The 24,168-nt window shown below is 39.4% G+C and overlaps 1 protein-coding gene across 1 annotated transcript in view; it reads left to right on the top strand.

Annotated features, from left to right (window-relative positions):
- Positions 1–24,168, top strand: part of DDX10 (DEAD-box helicase 10) — a 172,152-nt gene that overhangs the window by 114,218 nt on the left and 33,766 nt on the right. The window contains exon 16 of the mRNA XM_086739555.1: positions 5,966–6,022. Coding sequence (XP_086595681.1) covers positions 5,966–6,022 — 57 coding nt within the window. The remainder of the gene's footprint in view (positions 1–5,965; positions 6,023–24,168) is intronic.

Below are 24,168 nucleotides of genomic sequence, written 5' to 3'. Positions count from 1 at the left end.
AGCAGTTTTATCCATGGCTTTGGCTCCTTGTTAGGCAGAGCTGGTTCTGCTGGTTCTAGTGCAGGAAAGGTGGAAGGTTTCAGTAGCTGTAACTCTTCTTTCTTTAGTTGAAAGTCAAATGATTTAGCCATATTACATGATGATGACTAAAAACTTTCATCCCTGTGATTACTGAGGTTGTTAACCATCCTTGTTAGCTAGATGTGTAATTGGGGATTAAAAAAGGTATTTTGCAGGAAGTTTTAAAAAGCTGATTAAGAAGTTCTCTGAGCTGTGTAATACCACTAATGAAGAACCAAATGAAAGGAATACAATGCTAACCAGTGTGGTTTTGAGGAAAGTAGATGTGTAGTGAACTGTGTGTGTTTATCTATTTTTATCAGAGCAGAATCTGATCTGTAAATACATCTATGGCATACACTGAAATTTCTGCAAGCCTTTTCACGTAAGTGTTTTGATTAATAAATAAACAAACATGGCACAAATTAAATGGACCAAAACCTCACTAACTGGAACATCTCAGACCAGTGGCTTCTGATTAAGTAGATGTTTCTAGTGGACGCATGGAATTTGTTCCATTTGAAGTGTATTAATTCATTGTTTTTAGTGACATGGAGAATAACTTTCTTGCTAAGTTGGGCTCAGACAAAGCAGCCTATATTTTAAGATAGGCAGAAATATGAATTTAGAGAAAGAAATAGTTTAGAATAAAATTTTAGGAGTGAGAGCTCTTCCCTTAGAGATACAGACCTGGAAAAAGACGTGGGTGATATGGTGGTTGATCAAGTCAATGTGAACTATGGCAGTGGGATTTTTCTGACAGGATCAAAAGGACTGGTAGGATTACTGTATATGCGAACAGAAGTGACACATAGGATTGGGGAGATGGTGACATCTCAGATATGTCTGTTCCTGAAATATTTAGGAAAGTAGACCTATATGCTTAAATGATGTCTAGATAATCTGCATTTACCTACTATTCAGAATCTGCATACTATTTTGCTAACCTAAGGTGATAAATGAATGTTCTGGCTACTGCCTTTAAGGTGAGATTGCTTGATTTTGGTCTAAAGGGGCTGGAAGCACTTTCTTGGAGTTAAGCTACAACAAATTATTGCATTGATTTTTGGTTAAACTTCTTTCTCATCCTCAGTGTTGATAGCCTGGAAAGGACATGACTAGATCTTTCAGCTGGGAAGAAAGTGCTCTATGGGTACAAAGGAGAACTATTCAATATAAATGCAAAAGAAAATATGGATGCTTGACTTCACTATAATAGATAAGAGTATTTAATCAGATTGTGATGTTATAGAGTTTTATCTGACAACCGCATGGTGCTGTGTTTAAAGTTATGCTATAACAGAATGTCAGCCAGGAACATATTCATACCTTGAAACATAATATTTTGTTTTCCTGCCTTAGTAAATTGAAATAAGTGAAACATCCATTTAATCTCTAAATTGTATGCTATTTTTACAAGTAATGATTTGTAGCTTGATAGAAGAGTGATAAAATCTGGCATTCCTATTGTGTTACACTTTAGATATTCCAAGAAAATCCAGACTTTTTTGTTATTTTTTCGCATGTGTGTGTCCCAGTTATCACTATTCCTGATACAAGCCAGGATGCTGTTGGCCTTCTTGGCCACCTGGGCACACTGCTGGCTCATGTTCAGTCAATTGTCTATCAGTACCCCCAGGTCCTTGTCTGCTAGGCAGCTTTCCAGCCACTCTTCTCTAAGTCTGTAGCGTTGCAAAGGGTTGTTGTGACCAAAGTGCAGGACCTGGAACTTTGCCTTGTTGAACCTTGTACAGTTCATCTCGGCCCGTGGATCCAGCCTGTCCAGATCCCTCTGCAGAGCCTTCCTACCCTTGAGCGGATCAAAACTCCCACCCATTTTGGTGTTATCTGCACATTTACTGAGGGAGCACTCAATCCTCTCATCTAGATAACTGATAAAGACATTAAACAAGACTGGCCCCAAAACTGAGCCCTGGGAAACACTGCTTGTGACTGGCCAGCAACTGGATTTAACTCTGTTCACTACAACTCCCTGGGCTTGGCCATCCAGCCAGTTTTTTACCAAGTGAAGAGTACACCTGTGCAAACCATGAGCCACCAGCTTCTCTAGCAGAATGGTGTGGGAGACAGTGTCAAAGCCTTTACTAAAGTCCAGGTAGATAACATCCACGGCCTTTCCCTCATCCACTAGGCGAGTCACCTGGTCATAGAAGGAGATCAGGTTGGTCAAGGAGATCCTGCCTTTCATGAACCCATGCTCTCTAGGCCTAATCCTCTGGTTGTACTGCACATGCGGGGCACTTCATTACTTTTTTACAGCTGTCTTAAAGTATGTTGTCCATGTGTGTTCTGCATGTTCCCATATCTCTTCCCAGCACTAGCAATGTGAGAATTAATGACATCATCATTAAAATACTCATCTGAGTCTTTGGAGATCTGTGTTCCTGGCTGTGCTGTAGCATTTCTTTGTAACCTAAGGCAAGGTAGTTAATTTCTGGGTTTTATGCAGTCATATAAAAGGGTGTCTTTATTATATGGGGATATTACCTTGTCACAGTAGAATATAGAGGTGTCCTCTAATGAGGTCCTGACTGGGGAAAAGTATTTAAGATTTGCTCAGCCCACTGTGTGTACTTACACATGTGCTTGAAGCTGTGTATAAATTTAAACAGTGTCTTAATAGGATCATTTTCTGGAATTGAAGCCTGATGGCTATTCCTGCATTAGCAAGCGAAATAGCCCAATAAGAGCAAGATTATGGATAAGATAGTTTGTGCTGAGAGCCAGATTGCATGCTCTGTGGTGGTGGGTTATACTGGATTAACTCTTATCTGATGCTTTGAACTGAACCACTTTGAGAGAAGTAGTCCCTCTACTCAGTTTTCATGACATCCTACACACCACCACTACCCCAAGTACACGAGGGCATTGGCTGAAGTCACTGAGATAGTAGTCCTGTGAGGAGAGGCTGGGGGAGCTGGACTTCAGTCTGGAGCAGAGACAGTTTTGGAGGGACCTGACAGTAGCCCCCAGTGCTTGTAGGGAGGTCATGGAGAAGACAGATGAGGCCAGGCTCTTTGCAGCAGTGCAGAGTGAGACAGCGAGAGACATTGACCAAAGGTAAAAGAAGAGGTTCAGCATGGATGTAAAAGTAACAACTTCTGTGTGAGGACAGTCAGGTAGGGGCATAGGTTGCCCAGAGGTGTTGTGCAGTCTCTAACCTTTGGATTTTGACCCAGCTGGATGAGGCCCTTTGCAGCCTGGGCTGATCTCAGAGCTGACCCTGTTTTGATCCGGAGGTTGGACCAGAGACCCTGATGTCCCTCTCACTTAGAATGATCCTGTGAACCTGTGAATGCCCAATGTTGGTTGGAGTGTATTAGCTGTGCTCCTGAAGACTGCCTTGTAGTATGAAACACAGCATAAGCGCGGCTGATTAGACATTGGCTTCTGCAGTGCACTCCGAACTGCAGCTCAGTGCTGACATACATGCACCCTATGCAAAATCTGCTTTTATTTTTCATTGGGAAGGAACTAAGTTCCCTTTCTCTCCCTGAAAAAAAAAAAACCAAAAGATCCTGACTGCATCTTTCTTCCTGTTGCTGATTGCTACTCTCTCTTGTTTTTCTTTTGTACTCTTGATTTCAATCTCTGCACCTATTAACTTTAGAATATTTTAGTGTCTTTACCATTCTTCAGAGACTTATGTATATTATGCTGTCTGCCATACTTCTTTTCTATGGCATTACCTCAGTCTCCTGATTTCGTAGCTGTCTTTTCAGTGCGCTTTTGTAAATCCCTTGAGCAGGGACTTTGCTGCTGTACTGGCTGAAGCCTGCAGCTGCAGTTAAGACACTGCCTTTCCATATACCTTAGAATTCTTCTATCTAAAATTTTCTGGACTATCCAATTTAAAAGCTGCTTTATCCTGTTTTTTAACATCTAATGTATTAGCTCTGTTGTCTTTCACTTTTTCAGTGGTAGTGTTTGAAAATGATCACAGTTTTAGCAGAAAAATGAGAGAAGCCCAATGGTGACCCCAAAAAGTGAAGCATGCACAACTAAACCATTTAAAAACAGAGTGGATGAAAGAGGAAAACTTAAGTAAAATCATTAGAAAAGCATAAGTAAAAATGAACAGAAATTAGTACAAATTTGACTTTGAAAATAAGGAATCGTAACATGGATGACTATATTATCACCATGAGGTCATGATGCTTAGGTCTAACTTGTTGGAGAGTAGACTGCCTGTTTCTGTACCAGACAGTACTTGATCCTGGTGGCTTCTTCTGCTTCTTATGATGCCCTTGTGGCCTGAAATGTAATTATTATTTTAAATTACTTTTTCTAACTTTAACAAACCTGAAATGATAAGATAGCTGTTGTATGTGTCTGCAGTGGTGAGGTTTTTGTTTTGTTTCATAGCATGTGTTGAATGCCCTGGCATGTAGGTCTGGGTGTATTGAAGTGTTTGTACCAGACAACTTTGCATACAGCACTGGAGAACTGTATAAAGCAGAGACACAAACCTGGTGCAGTTTTGTCTCTGTCTTTTGGGGAGGGGATGGATCTGTTTAGTTTGGAGAGAAGAGGTTGACTTGCTCAGAAAGAGAGTTTGAAAGTAAGCTAACACTTCTCTAGTTTGAGCAATTGGGAGAATAGGAAATGGCACATATCAGATAAATGACTCAAACTGTATTTAGACACCAATTTTGAAAATCTTGGCAGCTGTGTTCTCCTTTTCCCACGTCTGCACTCAAACACACTGCTTTTCCAAGCAACTTTGTGTGGTACCTACCAATATGCTTTGGCAGCATCATCGTGATGACGTGGCACAAGGAGTGCTGGAGCTGTAGCCTTCTCGTTACTTCCACGAGTGAGCTGAAATGTGACTGGTCTTCAGCCTTCTCTGAGCTGAGGTGTTGCCCCTGGACTGATGTTAAAGTAATGTCCCCTTTTATGTAGACTCAGATCTAAATGTGCTGATGCTAGGAATGGCCTATATTGCTCAAAGAAACAGAGAGTTGTATTCCATAAACATTTTTATACTAGCATAAAAAAGTTTCAACGCCAGTGTCATCAGCATCACTAATACAAATAAAAAAGAGGGAGCGGTGCGCTTTTCTAAGGGACACATGCACTCACCTGAATGAAACAGATAATTTAAAGGATGTTCAGTTGCAAGGACCTGACAGAGTCTAAATTAGAGATAATCTTTCAGTTGGTTTAAAAATAAACCAATCCCAATAAGAACACAAAAAAAAGGCAGCAATAAATGTTAATTGAATTAAATATCTTGGCCACTTTTGTATGCTCAGAAATCTGGCAGACAGCTTTGAATTTTGTCATTGCGTTTGTGCATTTTCTCATAGCAGAATCCCTTTGGTAGAGGGTTATGGTTTCTGAATCAATGCGATTACTAAGCAAATGTGGAGTGTTTGTAATAACGGAGATGTGAAAGTTAGGAAGAACACATTTTAGCTTTCAGTCCCCAGTTGCTTTAGCAATTCTGAATTTAGGAAAATTATCATCTTGGTTTGTTAAATGAGTTTGATTTCTGGTTAAGCCACTGAGAAATAAGAAAAGTTGGATGTCTTGGTGCTGTTTTAACTACCTTGTTTTAGAGACAAATACTTTCTTTGTCAAAATACTGAGCTGCATCATTCTTTTAAGAGTAACAAGTCTCAGTGAAGATAAAATGTGACTTTGAATCACTCTTGTAGTTTTGTTTCCTTTAAGAGCAGGAAGAATGAATGATATCTCAATCAGATATTTTTATTTATCATTTTTCATCAGTAACATCTAGAGTGAATACCACCAGTATAACATGTGTGCATTAAAAATATCTAGGTGGCTCAACTTTAATCTTAAAATATTAAAATGAAAAAAAAAACCTGCACAAAATAAGAGCTTGCTTTAAAACTGTGCATCTTGTTTCTTTTAGGAGAAGCGGCTAAAAGAAAAAGCAGCAAGGAGAGAAGCCAGGAATAAGAATGCACAGGTAATGATTTTTGTTATTTTGAACAAGCTACTGATTGTGGGTTTGAAACTGTTTTTTAGATTATTTCATTCCTTCCCTTAATAAGCAATGTTGTGATTAATGGCTCTTTAAAGGCATTTTTTGTTTGCTTGCCTTTTCTTACTCCCTTGCTCTGATGTGGTTATAATGACTTGCTGTGGAAGGATACTGAGAAAGCATGGATATGTGTGTATGTATATGTGTGTGTATAAATATATAAAATGTATGGAAGCTTTTTGGAATTGCAGACTCTTTATGCGTATATCAAGTGAGTTGCAATTTCAGCTGCAGTGCTGATGCTGTTTTTTTCTAAATACTTGGTCTTGTTTATAACTTGCAGACACTAAGTTTTTTTTTGGGGGGGTGGGTGTCGTAGTTCAGCCCCGATCAGGACCAGACTACGCAGTCTCTCTCTCACTCCCCCCACCCTCCGAGAGAACAGGGAGAGAAAATATAAGAAAAACGGCTCGAGGTTTGAGATAAGGACAGGAAGAAATCCTTAAAGTTACCGTCACGGGCAAAACAGACTCGACTTGGGGAAAACTATTCATTTATTACTACAAATAGCAGGATAATGAGACGGAGAACAAGATAACCTCCCCCCACCCCTCCCTCTTCCCAAGCTTAACATTATCTCTACCACCTTCCCCTCCCGAGCGGCACAGGGGGGAAGAGGAAATGGGAGTTGCGGTCAGTTCATCATGCGTTGTTTTACGCCGCTGCTTCGTGGTCGGGGGAAGAACTCCTCACATTCCTCCCCTGCTCCATCGTGGGGTCCCTCCCACGGGCCACAGTCCTTCGTGGAACTGCTCCAGCGTGGGTCATCTCTTCCACGGAGTGCAGTCTCTCTAGAACAGCTGTCCCAGCGGGCCCTCCACGGGCCACAGCTGCCTTCAGGCATCCACTTCCCCTGGTACGGGGTCCTTCATGGGCTCCAAGTGGATCTCTGCTCCTCCGTGGACCTCCATGGGCTGCAGGGGGACAACCTGCTCCACCATGGTCGTCACCACAGGCTGCAGGGGAATCTTGGCCAGGAGCCGCATTACTCCTCCCCCTCCTTCTGAACTGACCTTGGCGTCTGCAGCCGTTCCTCACAACAGGCTGGTAGATGTCTCTCAGGATCTTTTTTTACATCTCATTCACTTCTCATCTCCTTTCCACTTCTTGCAGCCGGGCTGGACCGAGTCGGGCCCAGTCGGCTGCCTGGCGAGAGGCCAGAGGGTGAGGCCTGCAAGGCCCATGAGGCCTGCGCCTCCCCCTCTGCGCCTCTGCCCCCGCTCAGCTTCTTCACATCTTCTCTTCTCTCTCTTTTTTTCTGTTTTCCACTTCTTAAATACGTTATCGCAGAGATGTTATCACGGGACATTCTGCTACCAATTGGCTCGGCCTTGGCCAGCAGCAGGTCTGCCCTAGGCCCAGCCGAGTCCACTGAACAAAGGGGAGCGACTTCTAGCAGTTTCCTACAGAAGCTACCACCTTAGGCCCCCCCCCTACTAAACAAAACCACGACAGTGGGGGGGTCAAATATCATTTAAACCTGTTTCTTCTGAACCTTTTCTTCAAACAGCAAGTATTTACATTGAAGTTTATTCTTTCCTCTTGTTAGACCCACAAAGAAAACCTTTGCTATCCTTTTCTGCGTATGTATGTTACTAGTTTCCTAGAGGCTGTTCTAGTTTTTCGTGTTGCTTGGTTGTTAAAAACTGAGACTTCATTCAGCTACAATGATTTTCCAGAATATGGACAGAGTAATGCGTGTCATTTCTGATGCTGCATCTTCTTATGCTACACATGAATAGTTACGTTTTGTTCTTGTCAGTTAGCAAATATCTTACTCCCATGAGAAAACTGTTAATCTTTGTCCAATTTTTGCAAACTGGCCATGCGCTGGGAGGCTTAAGTATAGGAAGATGCTTTATTCTGTAGTTCTGAAGTGGAAAGTAATTATAGTTTAAGATGAAAAGCATAGTTATGCTAAGTAATAAGTATGATTCTGTCTTCAGAGATGGCAAGCTGTGAGAGCTATTGGCATAGTGACTCCCCAATCAAGCAACAGAAATTTTCTGCATGTAGTTGAATGTATAGAGATGCATGCTTTTTGATGTATTGAGCAAGTATTTTAGGAAAATTATGGAATGAATGATTAACAAACATCTTAATATAGGGAGAAAACATTGATCAAATCGGGCTGTATGACATTTGTAAATGCTGCTTGTTGATTTTGCCACGTTTTAAGGAATAAAAAACCTCCCAATATCATTATTCAGCAGCTGGAGAAATAAACACATTCCTTTCAAAAGCATCTGCTTGCTGATGTACTTCTCCTATCCTATTTGTTGCTAACCAAATTAATCTCTCTGTCCTGTTGGAAAATGAATGAAGTTGATCTCTGTGGAGGGATGATCTGTCCGTGTGGTTTGTGTGTCTGTGGCTGCAGTACGGGTTAAATGTGGAGCCTCACCCTCAAAAATGTGTAAGATAAAGCCACAATTTGGTGCACCTCTGCCTCTCTTCTGTGCCACACTTGCACTTGAAAAGCTCATTTAAAAGTAGTCCTGGTCTGGTGTGAGATCGGCATATGCTTTCTGTGAGGGCAGCAACTGTGTAAAGCTGCTTTTACTTTGACTTAATTTTACTCCTGAAGCGCTCTCTGCAAGAAGGTGCAAGCCTCAGGAGCTGACATGTCTCCTCGATGAAAAGTGCTGGGCTTTTTCTCTTGTTTAGAGGCTATTTTTGCCAGAACTGTGTGCAGCCGAGTCCTGTCATTTTCAGTGGGGCTTATTTGAAGGGAAAACGCTTCCACTGGGAAAGGCTGCCAGCTTGGAGCTGGGCAGTTCACGCCTGGAAGTGGAAGGGAACAGTAGACGGTAGATAAAGGTGACATTTTCAGTCTGCTGGGTGTCTGAGGAATTAATTAAGAACGCTCCCTGCTTCACAGAATCTTAGAGATGAAGCCACAGTAGCTGAAGCTCTCCATAGTCTATGCAGGATATGACTCAAGCAGCTCCTAGGGGACACACAGGGGGGAAAGAAAAAAGGAGGAAACAGTAGAACACAGAAACTATTGAAACAGAAACTAGTTTAGAAAATATATGCTACTTAAATCAGAAGTTCAAACATTCACATTTTCACTAGTGCTTTCACAATATGATTCGTGACCCACTTGCTCTGCCATACACAACTCTTTTAGCAATTAGTAGTGTTTTCTTAAAAGAGAAAGCAATAAGGAGAACCAAAAAAAAAGCAGAAAAGGTATTTTTAGCTATATTAAAGCAGTTTAGCAGCTGGAGAAATGGGCTAGGTCAATAATTATGAGTAGCCAGTCACTTCAAATCAACTGTGGTCATAATCTGTTGTTCCATGTCTACCTGCTTTATTCCCTTTGTTTCTTTTATTAGCTGTGTCTCGCTCACTTTATAAACTCCTTGGATTACAGAGCATTACTTATTATCTTTCACTAGTACACAACTCACTGTGTCTGACATAAACAAAACAGCAACTTACTTTCCCACTCTGAACATGAAATAACAATTCATCAATTATGACTTTTGCATCTCTGCTTTAGTATAATTCTTCTTGTCCTGTTGTTGGTTGTGCCCTGCAGCTGACTGGATAGGGCCTAGCATGTTATTCTTAATGTATACTGTTTTCTTCCAAAATGAAAAAAGAATTTATTTGGAACTAAACCTTAATGGTTTACAGTTTGTTTGTTTTCAGCCTTTAAAACATACACTTGTGGGATTTAATCTTAGTCTTAATTTAATCTTAGATTCTTGGATTGTGATAGTTTTACCTTTAGAATGTCTTTGTCCTGTACATGTTCATCCCTTTCCTGTGCCAGGAATCTTAACTTCTTGACATTTTTCATTTACTCTACCTGTAATTTTTTAATTCATAGCTTACCCTTTTTAATAACAGCATTCCTTCAGTTTTATACTCCCATATTGTTTTTGGGAGGAGGGGGAGTATCTCCATTTTAAATTTTTTTAATTTTTTTTTTTTTTTTGTCCTTTCATTTCAAAGTTTTAATGCCTTGCATGACTGCAGGGTTTTTTTTGTCTGTATGCCAACAAAAAGGATAGATCACAGGAGAGATGGCCCTCCTTCTTTTTCTTCTGGTGCCACAGGAGCAATTGCGGGGAAGATTTTGCTCAGCCTTCGCTGCACTGGGACGGGGCAGGCTCCCTGCAGCTGGAATTGAACAACAAGATTCTAGCACGCTCTGCTGAATGTGCTTGGGCAGGGGATTAGATGAGTAGGTAGCTGCAGTGTTATTGACTCCACCTTGGATAAATCCCTATGCAATAAATAAACTGGATAAGAAGTGAGGGCTCTTAAAGGATGCTTTGGAGAAAGTATTTGTTGGAATTTATAAACATTGATTAAATTTGAGTGCAAAAGGCTGTGAAAACAGATAAAAAGTTTCCTCATACATTCCTATTGAAGAAAAACTGGAAACTTAGTTTTTGGGGAATTTTTTATCATTAGATATTTAATTTTCTCCCAGTTTAGGAGAGTTTGATGAGATATTTACAAATGCAGTGTTTTAAGATGAAAAAAAAGCAAATATTGTGTCCTCACGTGGTACTGATAACATTGCAGTCCTCAAGCCCTCAAACATACTCTATGCTCGAGAAAGGCAACTGTGTTGTCTTTTGTCCAAGAGGTCCAGCATTGTGCAGAAGCAGCAGCAAGATGGATGACTGCTCTGAGGCAGCAGCTGGGAGTTACCTGATGAAGCCAGCCCCTGGCCCCAGGCAGGACATCCCTGCACCATGCAGTGCTCAGCTCTTGACTTTACTCTTTTGCTTCTAGTAACCTATCACATAGTGATTTCTTGGTATACAGAAAGGGCTTTTATTTCAGATTTCAACCAGCATTTAAAGATCCTTGCTCTGCAATTGTTAACTGCAGTGAAGCTAAACAGGACTGTTTCTCCTTTAGTGAGTTCAGTGTTTTGCTGTCCTGATGCCTTAGCAGTATTGATATGTTAAGAATTATGAAGAGAGGAAGGCTTTGATTTTTTTTTTAAAGAAAATTATTTTTTTAGTAAAGGCATTTTCCATGAGCAGTTGAACAGGTCTATGGGTCAAGGTGGAGGAGCAGAGCAGGAGTCAGAAGAAGGTACTGGTTCCTGCCCCAGCGCTGACATGCTGTGTGATCTTCAGCCATCGACTCCGAACATCATGCAAGAAGTGCTAACTATCCCCTAAAAGAAGGTGTCAGTATCTGCTAGAAATAGTTCGGACAGTGTCTGTAAGCAGTGCTGGGAAGTAAAACTTGCTCAGTCATGACAAGTTTGCGTGCATCAGTTCAGCCGTTGGCAATCCTATAGCAATTACACCATGGTGGTGTCCAAGGCAAGACAGAAAAAACTGAAAAAAGGACCGACTAGCAGACCTGAGGCTGTTTACCCAAGGTCCGTAAGAAAAATGTAGCCTGCTGAAACCTAGAGAAGTCCAGCTTGAGTACATATTCCTTTGTGAGAGGATTTTTCTGTTTTAGGAAAGAATGAAGAGGGCAAATCATTGGAGTGAAGTTTTGGATGGCGATTGTTATCGGGCTGGAAAACAAACAACTTCTGAGAGAGATCCAAGCACTTGGTTGTCAGGGGCTCTTTTTCATAGGAATGAATTATTGCTGAATAATTTTAGAGCATTAAAATTTAACAGCAAGAATAGGATAATAAGTATGCTTTAGCTTTTCTCATTGCCTCTCTTTCTCCCCTGCTCTCTCCCCAACATATTTTGCTACTCCCTGAGGAACTTGTGTATGAGATTTTACCTATTTTACAAAATATATACTTGATGTAGTTTATATATATAATTTAAGATTTTCATGGAGTCACAGTGAAGTTAGGAATCTTTCTACTCTGTTATGAAGGGATTTATGTGAGCACATCTCCAAAATACACCTGGGTGAGCAGGAGGCATATACTTAAAGATATGACAGATTCAGGCATTGATATCTGCCTGTATCACATCAGTGCAAGGTATAATCCTCAGTATAGCATTCTGTTTTCTGCTCCTTGTGCTGTGCTCTGTTGAGATTTTAACCAGAAATACTTGAAACCACCATTTTCTTTTAATCTTCACTGCCTTCCATGGGGCAGGGTGTGGCAAAATTCAAATAAGAAAGGGGCAGAGTCAGATTTCTTGGGTAGCTATTGCTAGTAATCCAGTGGGAGAAATACAGTCTTTAAAATACAATGAAAATTCTGCATCCACTGTTTGTCATTCCTGTGGTTACTGGAACTGACTTCTCGTACCTCACAGCTCTGCTTCTGCCTTGAATTTCCTTTTCGTTGAGATCTGGCCCATGACCTGGTGTTTAGGCTGGAAGCTCTAGGTTCAGTGTGGATGTGAACAGTAATTTTGGCACGAAGAGGAGTTTACAGGAGTGAAGGAGGAATTTGGTCTGTGCCTCCTGTGAATACAGGTTCCTAAATCCCTCTGATCGGTTTATCACTAAGTGTTCTCAGGAAAGTCTCATGGGATGCCCTGCATGCTGACAGTTAATGGTGAAGGTGCTTTACTTCTGCATCTCACCTCATGAGCCTCTTATGGATGGTGTTGAGGAGCCATTGCTTTAGCTCCCTGCAATTTCTGGAGCTGGAGCAGGGTTTCAGGGCTACATCCTTCTGGTGGTCTGGAGGATGTAGAGATTGTGTGGAGTTCATTTTGTTCATAGCAGACCTCAGGAGAGGGTTATGTTGTTCTGATACAGCCTCAGGACAGGCTGCATCTTGTCACTGCAGTTTGGGAGTTGCAAAGGACTTAGAGTTGTTCTTCATCAGTAATTATTCTTGATTCTGAAAACCACAAAGAAAGCAGAAAATGAAGCAATGATACTTCTGTTCAGCCACAAAATTTTCCAGTATCTCTTGTGTGGGGAGCTTACAACTGAAATTACCATGTGAATTAGATCCCTTTTATTCAGCCAAACTTCTTACTTAAAACAGTTCAATTAACCTTAGTTTAGAAGTAACTCTGGTCTGTTAGCTCTTGTGTTCTGTACATCTGCTAAAAAAACTGTAAGTAGCTTTATTTATTCATTACAAGTTTGTGTTTGTTTTGAATTTCCTTGAGAAGCTCTGCGGATAAATAGAGTAATTTGTTAATTTGCTCTATGCTACTAGTTAGTACTGTCTAGTAACCAATATTTGAAATTTCATTCCCTCTAAAGCACAGATTTTAAAGCTGTTACACCAAGCTTGTTTGCTGTGTTCCGTATACATTTTGAGCAGCAAATCAAGTTGTTGTTTGTAGTGTGATGTTCTTGTTCTCTTTGCCTCACCAAAGTCCTTTGCCTTAACCAGCATAGTACAATTGAAGAGCCTGGAAATGAACTTTTGGAGATCTTAACAGTCTTTTCTGCCTCCACGCTCAGTCCTGAAGATGTGGGAAATCCCAGACAATCCAGAAGTAGTGATCTGAGGCTTGCAGCAGCTTTCACACAAAGCTTTCACTTAGGAAGTGGAAATTCTTTCTGGATTGGTAGGTCTTTTTCTGTTCTTGTGAAAATCGTGTATTCACATGCCTCAATTCTGTCTGTATAAATATTATGTGGATGGTTGTATTTCACAAGTAAGTTGAATTAGACTGTTCAAACTTGTTTATTTTGCATCTTGGTTTGTTCTGATATTACTTGGAGACACTTCCCAACTTACCTTATGTGCTTGAAACTTTCTTAGACTTCACATGCAGGGACTCTGCTGCATATCTCGGGAATGAGCTTCTTAAAGATGAGTTAATTGGCTGATGAGCAGGGGTAATCTTTCAGATGTGTTTTGATGATGCTGACATCCTCATGCAGCAGGTAATTGTAGTTAGTTTTAAATTAAGCAGCTCTGTTTTCTCAGCATTCCCCCTGCTTATATTCTTGGAATGTGCTGCTTACAGTATTGTACATAGTCTGTTATAACTACTCTCAGCAGTCGTAATTGCTACTAGTGATGAAAATTGATTTGCGCAATCAGAAAACCATTATCTGCATTCTGACTGATAATGCTGCAGTTGCCAACATTTAAAAATTCTTCTGACTGCTGTTTTCAGAATAGTCCAGGGTCATGTAGTCACCAGGATTCCAGCTGCTTTATGCTGAAACTTACATGAACATTAAAAGAAAAGGAAAAAGCTCTTTATGACTCTCTCAATAGATATATTTTTTTTTCTGAGACAGTTTATAAAGATTTAGTGTTTTATCAGTCCTCCTTTGGCAGATATACTAGATCAGGAGTAGTGCAGTATCCCATATTGTACCACAGCATGCAGTGTTTGTAACAGGTTTTCTGTTGTTTAACACTATCAGCTGCGTTAATAAACCAAGCAGCTTGTGATTAGGAAATGCCAAACTAGTAACTGACACATATGGTTATTTAGCAGACTGCATGGGGAGTCTGGTAAGCCCTGTGCTTTCCCCAAATCAAGCACTACCTTCTATTTGGAGGCATCTGTTAGGACCAGGACCTGTGTCTTCCTGTGTTCACTCCAGGTCTCCCTCAAGGTTTCTTTTCCTTAAGGCACTGCACAATTTTTATTTTCTATTTTTTCTCTGTTTAATGTTTCTTTTCCCTTTTGTTTTTTTTTTTCTCTGGTTTTCTGTGAAATTTCTTGAGGATTTCCAGGTTTCTTACCTCTTGCAGCTTCCTCATCCCATTTTCTGTTTCTTCCAAAGGAGCTAAATTCAAGCTGCTGCTATTTGGTTACTTTCTGCCTTGTGGAAACCAAGAGCAGAAGCAGTGGGAAACCACAGGAAGAAAGGCAATAGCATCATCTGGGAGCAAAGCCTCAGGAAATGTGCTTAGCATTTTAGGGAAAAGTTTTGTGTGTGGTTTTTTTTTTTGTTTGTTTTGTTTTCTTCTTTCTGTACTGTTTCATATTCTCCTGACATTTCTTCAAATAAATACATACCAGTTATATTTATGTCGGCTGGGCAGTTCCAGTTGGAACTGCTGGATAAATGTTGATTTTTCCAGTCCCACCATTCCTTCATTGTACGGAGAGCTGGAAGAGGTTCAGTCTGTATTACTCCTTGCATGCATTTATCTTCTCACAAGAAACCTTTTAGTAAAAGAGCATCAGTAAAGGTTCAAAGCTAATTACTTGTAAGCTAAGAAAAGCCAGAATTAAAGTTGTCAGTGCTTGTCTCTTGCTGTCAAAATATAGCGATGCAGATCAAGAGAGATGACTCTGTTTTTCCCTTGTCTGGCCAGCACTTCCAGCAGAGCCGGATCCTCAATGCGGAGTTTGGTTAGTGTGTAGTAATGAGTGGAGGAGACTGTACATTTTCCAGCTATTCAGTGTTTGCATTTGCTTATGGTGTGAGTGCCTTCTGTTAGATAAATTAATAAAAATCCTTTGGCAAACAACAAGTATACATAAACTATAAGCTGGCCTATTGCTAACATCCTTATCTCTAAAATGTAATGTTTTGGTTTTTTTCCAAACTGTTGTATCTTTTGTCTGTATTTTCCAGAATACTCAGGTTTTATTCTTTGCTAACATTTATTTTGCAAATAGGAGTTGGATCCAGGAAACTTGAGTTCTTTTCTGGACCAGAAATTGTGATATGTAAGTTGTCTTTAGAACTGTGCTAGAACTAGCATGGACTCGCACGACACCTGGTTTGGTTGTTGTTGTTTGGTGGTTTGTTTTTTTTTTTTAATTGAAGTTTTCTCTGGGAGGTGTAAATCCAGGAAGCCTCAGTGTAGTTGTGGAGCTATGTGCTGTTCTGGTCCCTCTCAGCTCATAAAGGATGTAGTAGAAAGAGGTCCAGAAAACATGAGGAAAAACTCAGGAAAAAGGTCTCATGTTAATAGAGAAAAAAGACAAGTGAGGGGAGATGTCAAGACATTTCCTAACTCATTGAAGTAAAAAAAGTTCTTCATAGGGAAAAGTCCTCCAAGTAGAGTTCCTTTTGGAATCAGGCTTACACCACAGTGCATGGCACAGAGTGGATCTGGCACAACAAAAGGATTGAGCTCAGTTTCCTTTCCTCCCCACCTTGTCCACCCTGTGCAGATGCCATTAAAAACTGGCAGAATGTGTGCATGAAGCTGGACATGGAGAACATGGAGCAGTAGGGTGCTGTTCTCAGAGCTTATGCTTAAATGTAATAGCTGCTCATTGAAGGCTGTGAAGGGTTGGTTTGCAGATGCTTTGTTTGCCAAACAATTGAGATTGGGCTTTTTAATGTGGTTCTTTAATTGCCTTAGTATCATTTCTATCCTTGTTATCATTGGGAAGTACAATTTGTTGTATTGTAACAGCTGAGAACTGTGATTTGTGTATGAATTAATCTGTAGTTGGGGTGACTGTGCACATGCTGAACTCTACACACAGGTCTTGCAAAAGTGTGTCGTGGCATTCCTACCCATCCTTTTTCTTTTTCATGGTGCTTGAAATTCCCTGAGATCTGGAAATAGGTTTGCTTTAACTCCATAGATGCCCAGATGTTAGTGGTGATTTTTGTTTCATACATAATCACAGCTTGCCTTGCTGTTTGCGTGGTATTTGCCTGTAGTCTCATTTCCTCATGTGTGTTTGTGCAGTTTCTTCCTTCTTTTGTTTGGTACTTGATTTTCCCCTTGTCTTTGAACTTCCATTTTACTGATGAAGGGGGAAGTTAGTGTCTTGCCATGTGAGATTTTCTAAATTACTACTATGGAATTGAACCGTATCTATAATAATCTTAGATTTATTTTTTTTTCTCACATTGTTCTACATTTAGAACAACAGCTGGGAAGGGGACCTTGTAGTTATAGGGTTTTGTACTTGTTCTGGGCTTCTTTTGTGCTGAATTTTCCAACCATTGCCCATGTGGTGGTAGATAACAAATATAATCAACGGACCCTGTAGACTAAGGAGAGGTCAGCAAGTACCCTTCTGTTTGTGACATGGCAGACAAAATGGTCCCATATCTTAAAAAATGCGTTACTGCAGTTTCACAGTATATTGAGGCTGATCTTCTTCTTGCTTTGTGGAAAATATTTATAAATAAGTAGAATTGCCTTGCAAGCAGTTATGCAAAGCAAACAGTTACTACTGATAGAAAGATAGGTTAAGCATTAGTCAGTAGGGAGAGAAATCACAGTGAAAAGCTGAGAGTATTTCTGATCCTATATGCTACTTGATTTTTTTTCTGTGTGTAGTTATATGAGTAGCAACATAGCAGTTTTATGAGGTACTCCGTTAATGTATGATCTTTAGGTAACTGTTCATGCAGTACAGTATTTCAGTATATTATATCAGAAATCAGTTTTTCAAATGGATGCTCATAGGGATGAATTGATTTAAAAAAATCAGTCAGCAGCATGTAATAGGATTAGACTTCGTTTATACAAGTGTATCGCTCTCCTCTGTTCGTTCTTGTTGGACAATCTGCCAAAGCTTTGAAATTTTCAGCAAGAGAAATTGTGGGTGGACAAGGGAACGTGATTGATTAATTACAGTCACAGTCAACTTCCGTTTATGTGATTAACATGAGTGGCTATTTGAGCTGGAAGCTCATAAAGATCATTAGGCTTCATTTTAAATGGCAATCTCAAACAGTCCATTTTCTTTGATAATTCACGTGTTGATAAAAATGTCAAAAGTTACTAGCATTTCTTATTTCCCATCACCTAATATTCTAGCAGATCACATATCTACAAAAGCAGCGCTTAGGGTAATTATCACTGTTCAAGGTATTGTCTAACTTAGGAGATGCATAGAGTTTGTGAAATTAATCCTTCCCAGGCACTTATGTGGTAAAATTCTATGAATAATACAAAAGGTAACACACTTCCTTGACTAATATTATATTATTCTGTTTAAATTTTAAAATCACTCATGTGCTGTTGCTGTCATATTTAGTTTAGAAGAACTCTGAAGTTCACTGGTATTATTTTTCTGATGCCTGGTTAAGACTTGCCACCATTTCTATGGTGCTGTTACCTCTAGAAAGTTAAACTGGAGTGAAGTCTACTTTACCTCAATGAGAAGAGCACATGGAATAATTATCCGTGAGCCGGTTTGGCCAGTGAGGTATTAGATCATGGTCTGAGCATGATACAATGAAGATAGTGTGTACAAAAGCGAATATATTCTAAGAATTAATGTTTGCTCAATGCTTTCAAAGAAGAGGTACTGGTGTAGGTGCTTAGTGCTACCTAAGTGGCTGATTTAGCTTTACTCTCAATTATTCTTTTCTGACTAAAGATGGTGTCCATTTAGGTGCAAACACGTGAGTTTTGGGTCCTTCCCAAATGAACTCTATCCCCTTTGAGGTGTGAACATTTTATTAAATCACTTTGTTTCAGAGTTTCAGTTAGGCTGTCAGTCACATATTCATCATATCTGGTTTGGACAAATAGGCAATACTAGGTTTCCAGCTCAAGTCTGCTCTTCCTCTTTACTTACGGTAAAATAGCTCTTTCTCTTTATTTGTGTTAAAATACGAGCATGTTAACTATCCATTTGCAGTATCTGAAAACGTTTCTCAGTGTGCTGTCTTAAAAGGTTATTTTGCATAGTTGTACTTTAATGAACACTTCTATTTATGCATTAGGTGTTCAGTAACATTAAATACTTTTAAAAGTAAACAAAACGGTTGCCAAATAAAAACTTTATGTAATGATTCTAGCCATATCTTGGACCCACAAAGATTATTAAGGGTTTGCTAGTGACATTTCTGCAGATGTTTCATTTCAGTACCTGTTTGTAGCAGCTCAGCTTTGTACAGTGGCAAAATTACTGTGATGTTATCATTATACCCAGAAGTACAGAGCAGCATAAAGAAGGATGCTGTGACATCAAAGAGATGAAACAAGTATTGGAAACAGGCTTCACTGAATTAGGAAAAAGGAAAAAGTGCCTTGTTGAATATTTTGGCACTCGTGTGTCCTCCCTTGACTTCCATCAGGACCTCATTAAAAACAAAATCACTTGAGCATGGTGTGCAGGGCTCTTCAAGAGCACCTTGCTGCCATGATAACAAGCATTGTAAAAGTTAGACAAAATTAAAGTTGCATGTATAAGTAAAATAATATGTTAAAGGTGTACTGCAAGGCACCAACAGTAAAAAAGTAATTTCTTTTTTCTTCTGTCTCCCTCCCTGTAAGTCGTTACCAGTCTCATAGACCTTGGAGAGACTCTGAGTGTTACACCTATTTCAGTGGAACTGTCCTCAAAGGAATTGAGAAAGCAGAACCGCAGAAGTATGAGAAAGTTTAAGCGAAATTCAGAGGCTTCACATGGTGAAGGAACTGAGACTTTACAGTTTGAGACTGGTTTTCTTGACAGTGAGTAGATCAAATTGAGATGTATGTTAGAGCTGACCTCTGTGGACCATCACTATACCTTTCTGCCTTTTGAGAGTGATACACAAGAGCAGAAGAAAGAAACCTTTCTTTCCAAACAAGAGAAGAAGTAAGTGGAGGTTGATTTTCCCCCCTCTCACCTCCTGGTGCAGGAAAAGAAAAGGAATGCCCATCTTTCCTCTTAGTTGCTGATTTTTAAATGCCCTTGTGCAGATTTCTGAGATTGGAAAGCTACTGCAGGAAGGGAATTTACTGTAAAAGGACATAACATTTTGAGGCTTGATCTGGATGATGAAACTGTGCTCTCAAGAACTCTTGGAGTGATGATATCTCAACAATGTATGTCAGTAGATTGTGCCATTTGATGTATGCTTTGTTTCTTCTTTCTGGGTTTAAAATTTTCTTTTAGCTCTACAAAAAAAACCATAATATTCTTTCATTTCTGTTTCTTCTTTCTCGGTGCCTGCATGAAGTCACTGTGTTTCATAGAATCCTCTTTTCGTTTTCTCTTGTTGGTTGATTATTCAAATATCACTGATTCTCTGATAATTTGACAGAAACTGGCTGAAAGTGATGCTTTTTACCTGTTCTGACTTCTCAGTTTTAAAATTAAAAAATTGCTTGATATTCTTTGAAATGTTAGTTCCATATCTTGATTGTGAAGGAAAGGGAGCTGCTCATGTTAACCGGGTTGTGATCTGAATTTGTAATACATCTCAGAGTCGTGATTCTGGAAGTTAAGCAGTTACGGCATTTTCTTAATGAATGTCAGTTCAGTGTTCAGTTGTCGTCAGCAAAGGAATGATTAGAAAAGAAATACAGAACAAAACAGAAGACATGTCTGCAACATTGCATTTCTGGGCAGCCCCTCTCTAAAAGGATGTAGAGTGAGTGGGACAGATGCAGAAGGTGATGTGCAAATACACTGAATGATTCCTGTAAAAGATTCTGTCTTGCACTGTGGACAGATGAAAACACAGGAACACGTGCACTGCTGGAGCCTGATGGATGAACTGACAGCAGGTTTGAGACAGGGGGAATTAAAAATGGAAAGATAAAAAAAAGTAAATAGAGATATTTTTTACAAAGAATATAGTAATATTTTAGATCATAATGTGACTGGATAATGAGAAATCTGAAGTTTGAGTTGTACTTAAAAATAGAACAGACAAATTTAGGCAGGTATCAGTGCTTCATAGCTGCTCAAATGCTGTCTCTGCTTCAGGAAACCCTTACCTGCTATTTATTGAGGCTGGAAATTTGTAATGGGGCAGCAGCCTTCTGAATGTGCTCACTTGCGTAATTTGTTTCTGAACTTTTGATGTGGTTGCTTTCACAGGGCCACTGGTTTGATTTAGGACTACTGTTTTCATGCAGTCATTTTTGTGCAGAAGTAAACCCTTACACTGCCTTTCCTTTCCATTCCTGTATCACTGATAGCCAGAAATCCTTTTTGTAGGTTGGCTGTGTCTGTCGGTTTGAGCTTGAGCTGAACAAAAACTCCACAGCTAGGCTGCGTTTGCTGTCACTGCACATGATTTGTGTAAATATTTGCATAGAGTTTATGCTTTTTTGATTGTATCTTGTACTATTTTTTCCTCTTGTTTTTGTCCAAGTATGTTGCTTTTATCTACTAGGCTTCTGAAATGATCTTCTACTCTGTTTCATTTTCTTTTACAGATTCCTGAATTTTTTGGTGGTTGCTTCTGTCTTATTCACAAACTGTTATTTCCTCTGATAAATAAGGGAGAGAGAATGTTATCGAGGTCTCTGCTTTTTTTTTTTTTGGTGTTGATTATGATTTGAAATAGATTGTCCAAAGAGGATGAACCTCTCTACTTAGAGGTTTTTGAAACTTAGGTGGACAAAGCCTCAGCTGACCTGGTCTGGTGTTTGTGATAGTACCACTTGGTGTGGGAAACCGGCCTAGGGATCTCCAAATATCTCTTTCCACCTGCCTTTCCATCTCTTCCCTAAAAAGCTTACTCAGTTTGGGTTCCTTCCTCCAATCTTTCTACTTCTAGAGTTAGACCTTGGAGTTTTCAGTTAGTAGGAGGTTTGCAGATAGCAGGCAGTAGCTAAATCTGGCACTGAAAAAATGACTGTGCCACCTGCTTGTTCTTCCAGAACTCCTGTCTTAGCACTATGCTGCTACATATTATATTTTCTTTCTTTAAATAGTTGCTTTATTTTCCAGTGAAATTATGCAAAACTTACATAAAGGTCCTGGTTGACAGATGTAAAGCAAAGAAACAGCTAAAATTAGAAGAGGTAAAAATAGATGTTGGAATGCTGTGTGAATGATCTTGTAAGCAACAGATTTATGTTGAATTCTGCCAGTTAGGTCTGCTCTATTTATTAGGTCAGACTGTAGCTCAGACAGAGTTCATAGAAAAGAAAAAAGATGTCATGCTGGAAGACATATATTTAAAATTTTATTGAAGTCTATCAAAAGTCAACGTCTCTGAAGTGGATTAATGTGGCAATGATGTTTGCAGTTGGCAGAAGGGCCAGGTCCCTGTTTGAGCCTCAAGAGAGGAAGATAGATTATTTATGAACCTCAAAGATAATTTATTTAGAAGCTTATCAGAAATATGCAACTGTATGATGTGTTGAATAGCTGGTTAAAGGACTTTTGACATCATAGTCTCGCATTGCAAAAAGGAATTTTCTGGTAAGTGTACTTGTGAGAGAATTCCATCCAGTTTCCTCTGTGACTGGTGAATGTGGACATCATCCGTACCATGGTAGAAAATACAGGTTCCTGTATTTAATTTCTCTTTTATGGAGTTGCTATATGGACATAGGTCAGGAATGAGCTTGGGGTCATAGTTTGCTGCATGCTGGCTTCTCTGTGCAGACGTGTTTGTTCATAAACAGACTAGGTAGCCATTACTCTTCTGAGAGTGGTCTGCTTTACCTTGGGATGAAAGCACTTTATGGGGAGTCAGTGAGGAGTTGTTGAGAGTTCACCTTCTAGTTTACCCCATAGTATTTTTAAATGTCTCTGTTCTTATAATTGGTAATGCCAGTGATACTGAAAACATTCAGAAAACACCTAAATGTAGACAAAGATTGAGAGATTTCTGTAGATAGTATTAGTGACTTCTGATCCACCAACTAAAAGACTATTTCTGTCAATCAGCTCTGCTTAAAAAGGAGTTGACATACTTATAGTTGATTATTACAAATCCATAAGAATAGTCTTCCAGGTGCTAAAGAAAATCTGCTGTATTGTTTTTTTTCTGATAGGTGTCTGAAAGACAATTCCCTTTGTAATTCATTAGGCATTGCATTTCAAAAACAGTCTTTGTTTGAAATTGTTTATCTTTTTACAGATCACTAATTGCATTTGATTGTCAGACACTGAATGAATTAAATTCCTGGAAGGCTTCTTGGTAGGAACACAAAAGAGTATTAAAAAGATTAATACAGCCTGCATATGTAAATGTATTTGGGGTTTGGTTCCCCCACCCCGTGTCACTGAAAGCATTCACAGTAGCATCAAAATATTTCAGGCTTCTGGAAGGATTTGCCTTTGTATGACTGCCTAGAAGATATTTAATAAATTATCACTGCACCTGTTAAAGTAACATTAGTATGTATAAATTATTGTGTAATCCAAGGCTCTGATCTGCCTCAATAAGCAGGTGTTGACTTAATACGAGGATCAGTTTGTGACCATCTGAGACCTATATTCTTCTGGAGCCTTTCTTTATGTTAAAATCTGTGAATGTAAGGATGGATTTCTATGTTAAACGTTGTGGTTTCTGCTTCCTATTTTTAACTTTTCATGTTAGCAAGAGGAATCGCAAAAATTTCATTCAGAGCTGGTTTCTGATAGTTGTTCCTTCTCTGTCTGGTACAGGGACTCCTGTAGATCATGTTGCTGTTTGCTATCCCATTTTAAGCCTGAAGTTACAAATTTTAGTCAGAATAAATTACCAGTTCTCATAAACATTGTATTTTCACTGTGTGTGAGCAACGCTGCTGTAGTCTTTTGGTTTTGCCTGTTGGGTGGCTTCTGGCTACAGCCTGAGCAGCAGGGTCTGCGGAGGAAGAGCGTGCTGGTTCCTGAACAGACAGCGGCAGCAAGATTTCTCCTGGTTGCTGAGTCTGGAAGTATTCCAAAGAAGGAGAGTATTTTCTAATTATGTCTGTTGTTGAACAAAGATTATTTGGCCACGATGAAAGTTTTATGTTGTATATAGAATTGTCCTGCAGTTTTATGATTTTTTTTTTTTAGTGTTTATTAGCTATTCCTCAAAACAAACTGCAGATCTTTTCAAAGTGGAAGGTGTTTGATATTAATCCAGAATATGCACAAGAGAATAATTTCAAACACACAGCAAGAAAATGAAATTTTCAAGTTTGGCTTTGTTTTTTTTTTTTGTTTGATCTGCTGTCTTTGTGGTGATTTTGAGTAGGCCTTGTGCCTCTGCATACTGATCTCTAAAATTACCTTTGGTAGTAAGATGCCTAGCATCTTTGAAGTTGTTTGTATATAGTACCATCCTTAGAAAGGCACTTTTAGCTTAAGTGCTTTTCAGATATTTGTATCACAAGCTCTATACCAGAGTGAATAGTGTTATAAACAGTATTTTTTAAAAAACGAGCTACTTGCCCTGATTTGTGTTTCATTATCAAACGAAAATCATAGAGTCTTTTCAGAATGTTTTACTGTCTTCTTGACTCAAACAGATCTATAGCTGCTGGAGTTATCATCTGCAACTCTCACCATTCAATGGAATTATTTTCAGTCAGTTTTTGCATGTCTCTGTGTTTAGACAGCTGTATAATGCTGAAGATGTCAGCACAGAAGTCTCCT

This window comes from Chlamydotis macqueenii, chromosome 1 (genome assembly GCF_036417535.1).
Source record: "Chlamydotis macqueenii isolate bChlMac1 chromosome 1, bChlMac1.mat, whole genome shotgun sequence".
Classification (NCBI taxonomy): Eukaryota; Metazoa; Chordata; class Aves; order Otidiformes; family Otididae; genus Chlamydotis; species Chlamydotis macqueenii.
This window is presented reverse-complemented; position numbering and strand designations above follow the sequence as displayed.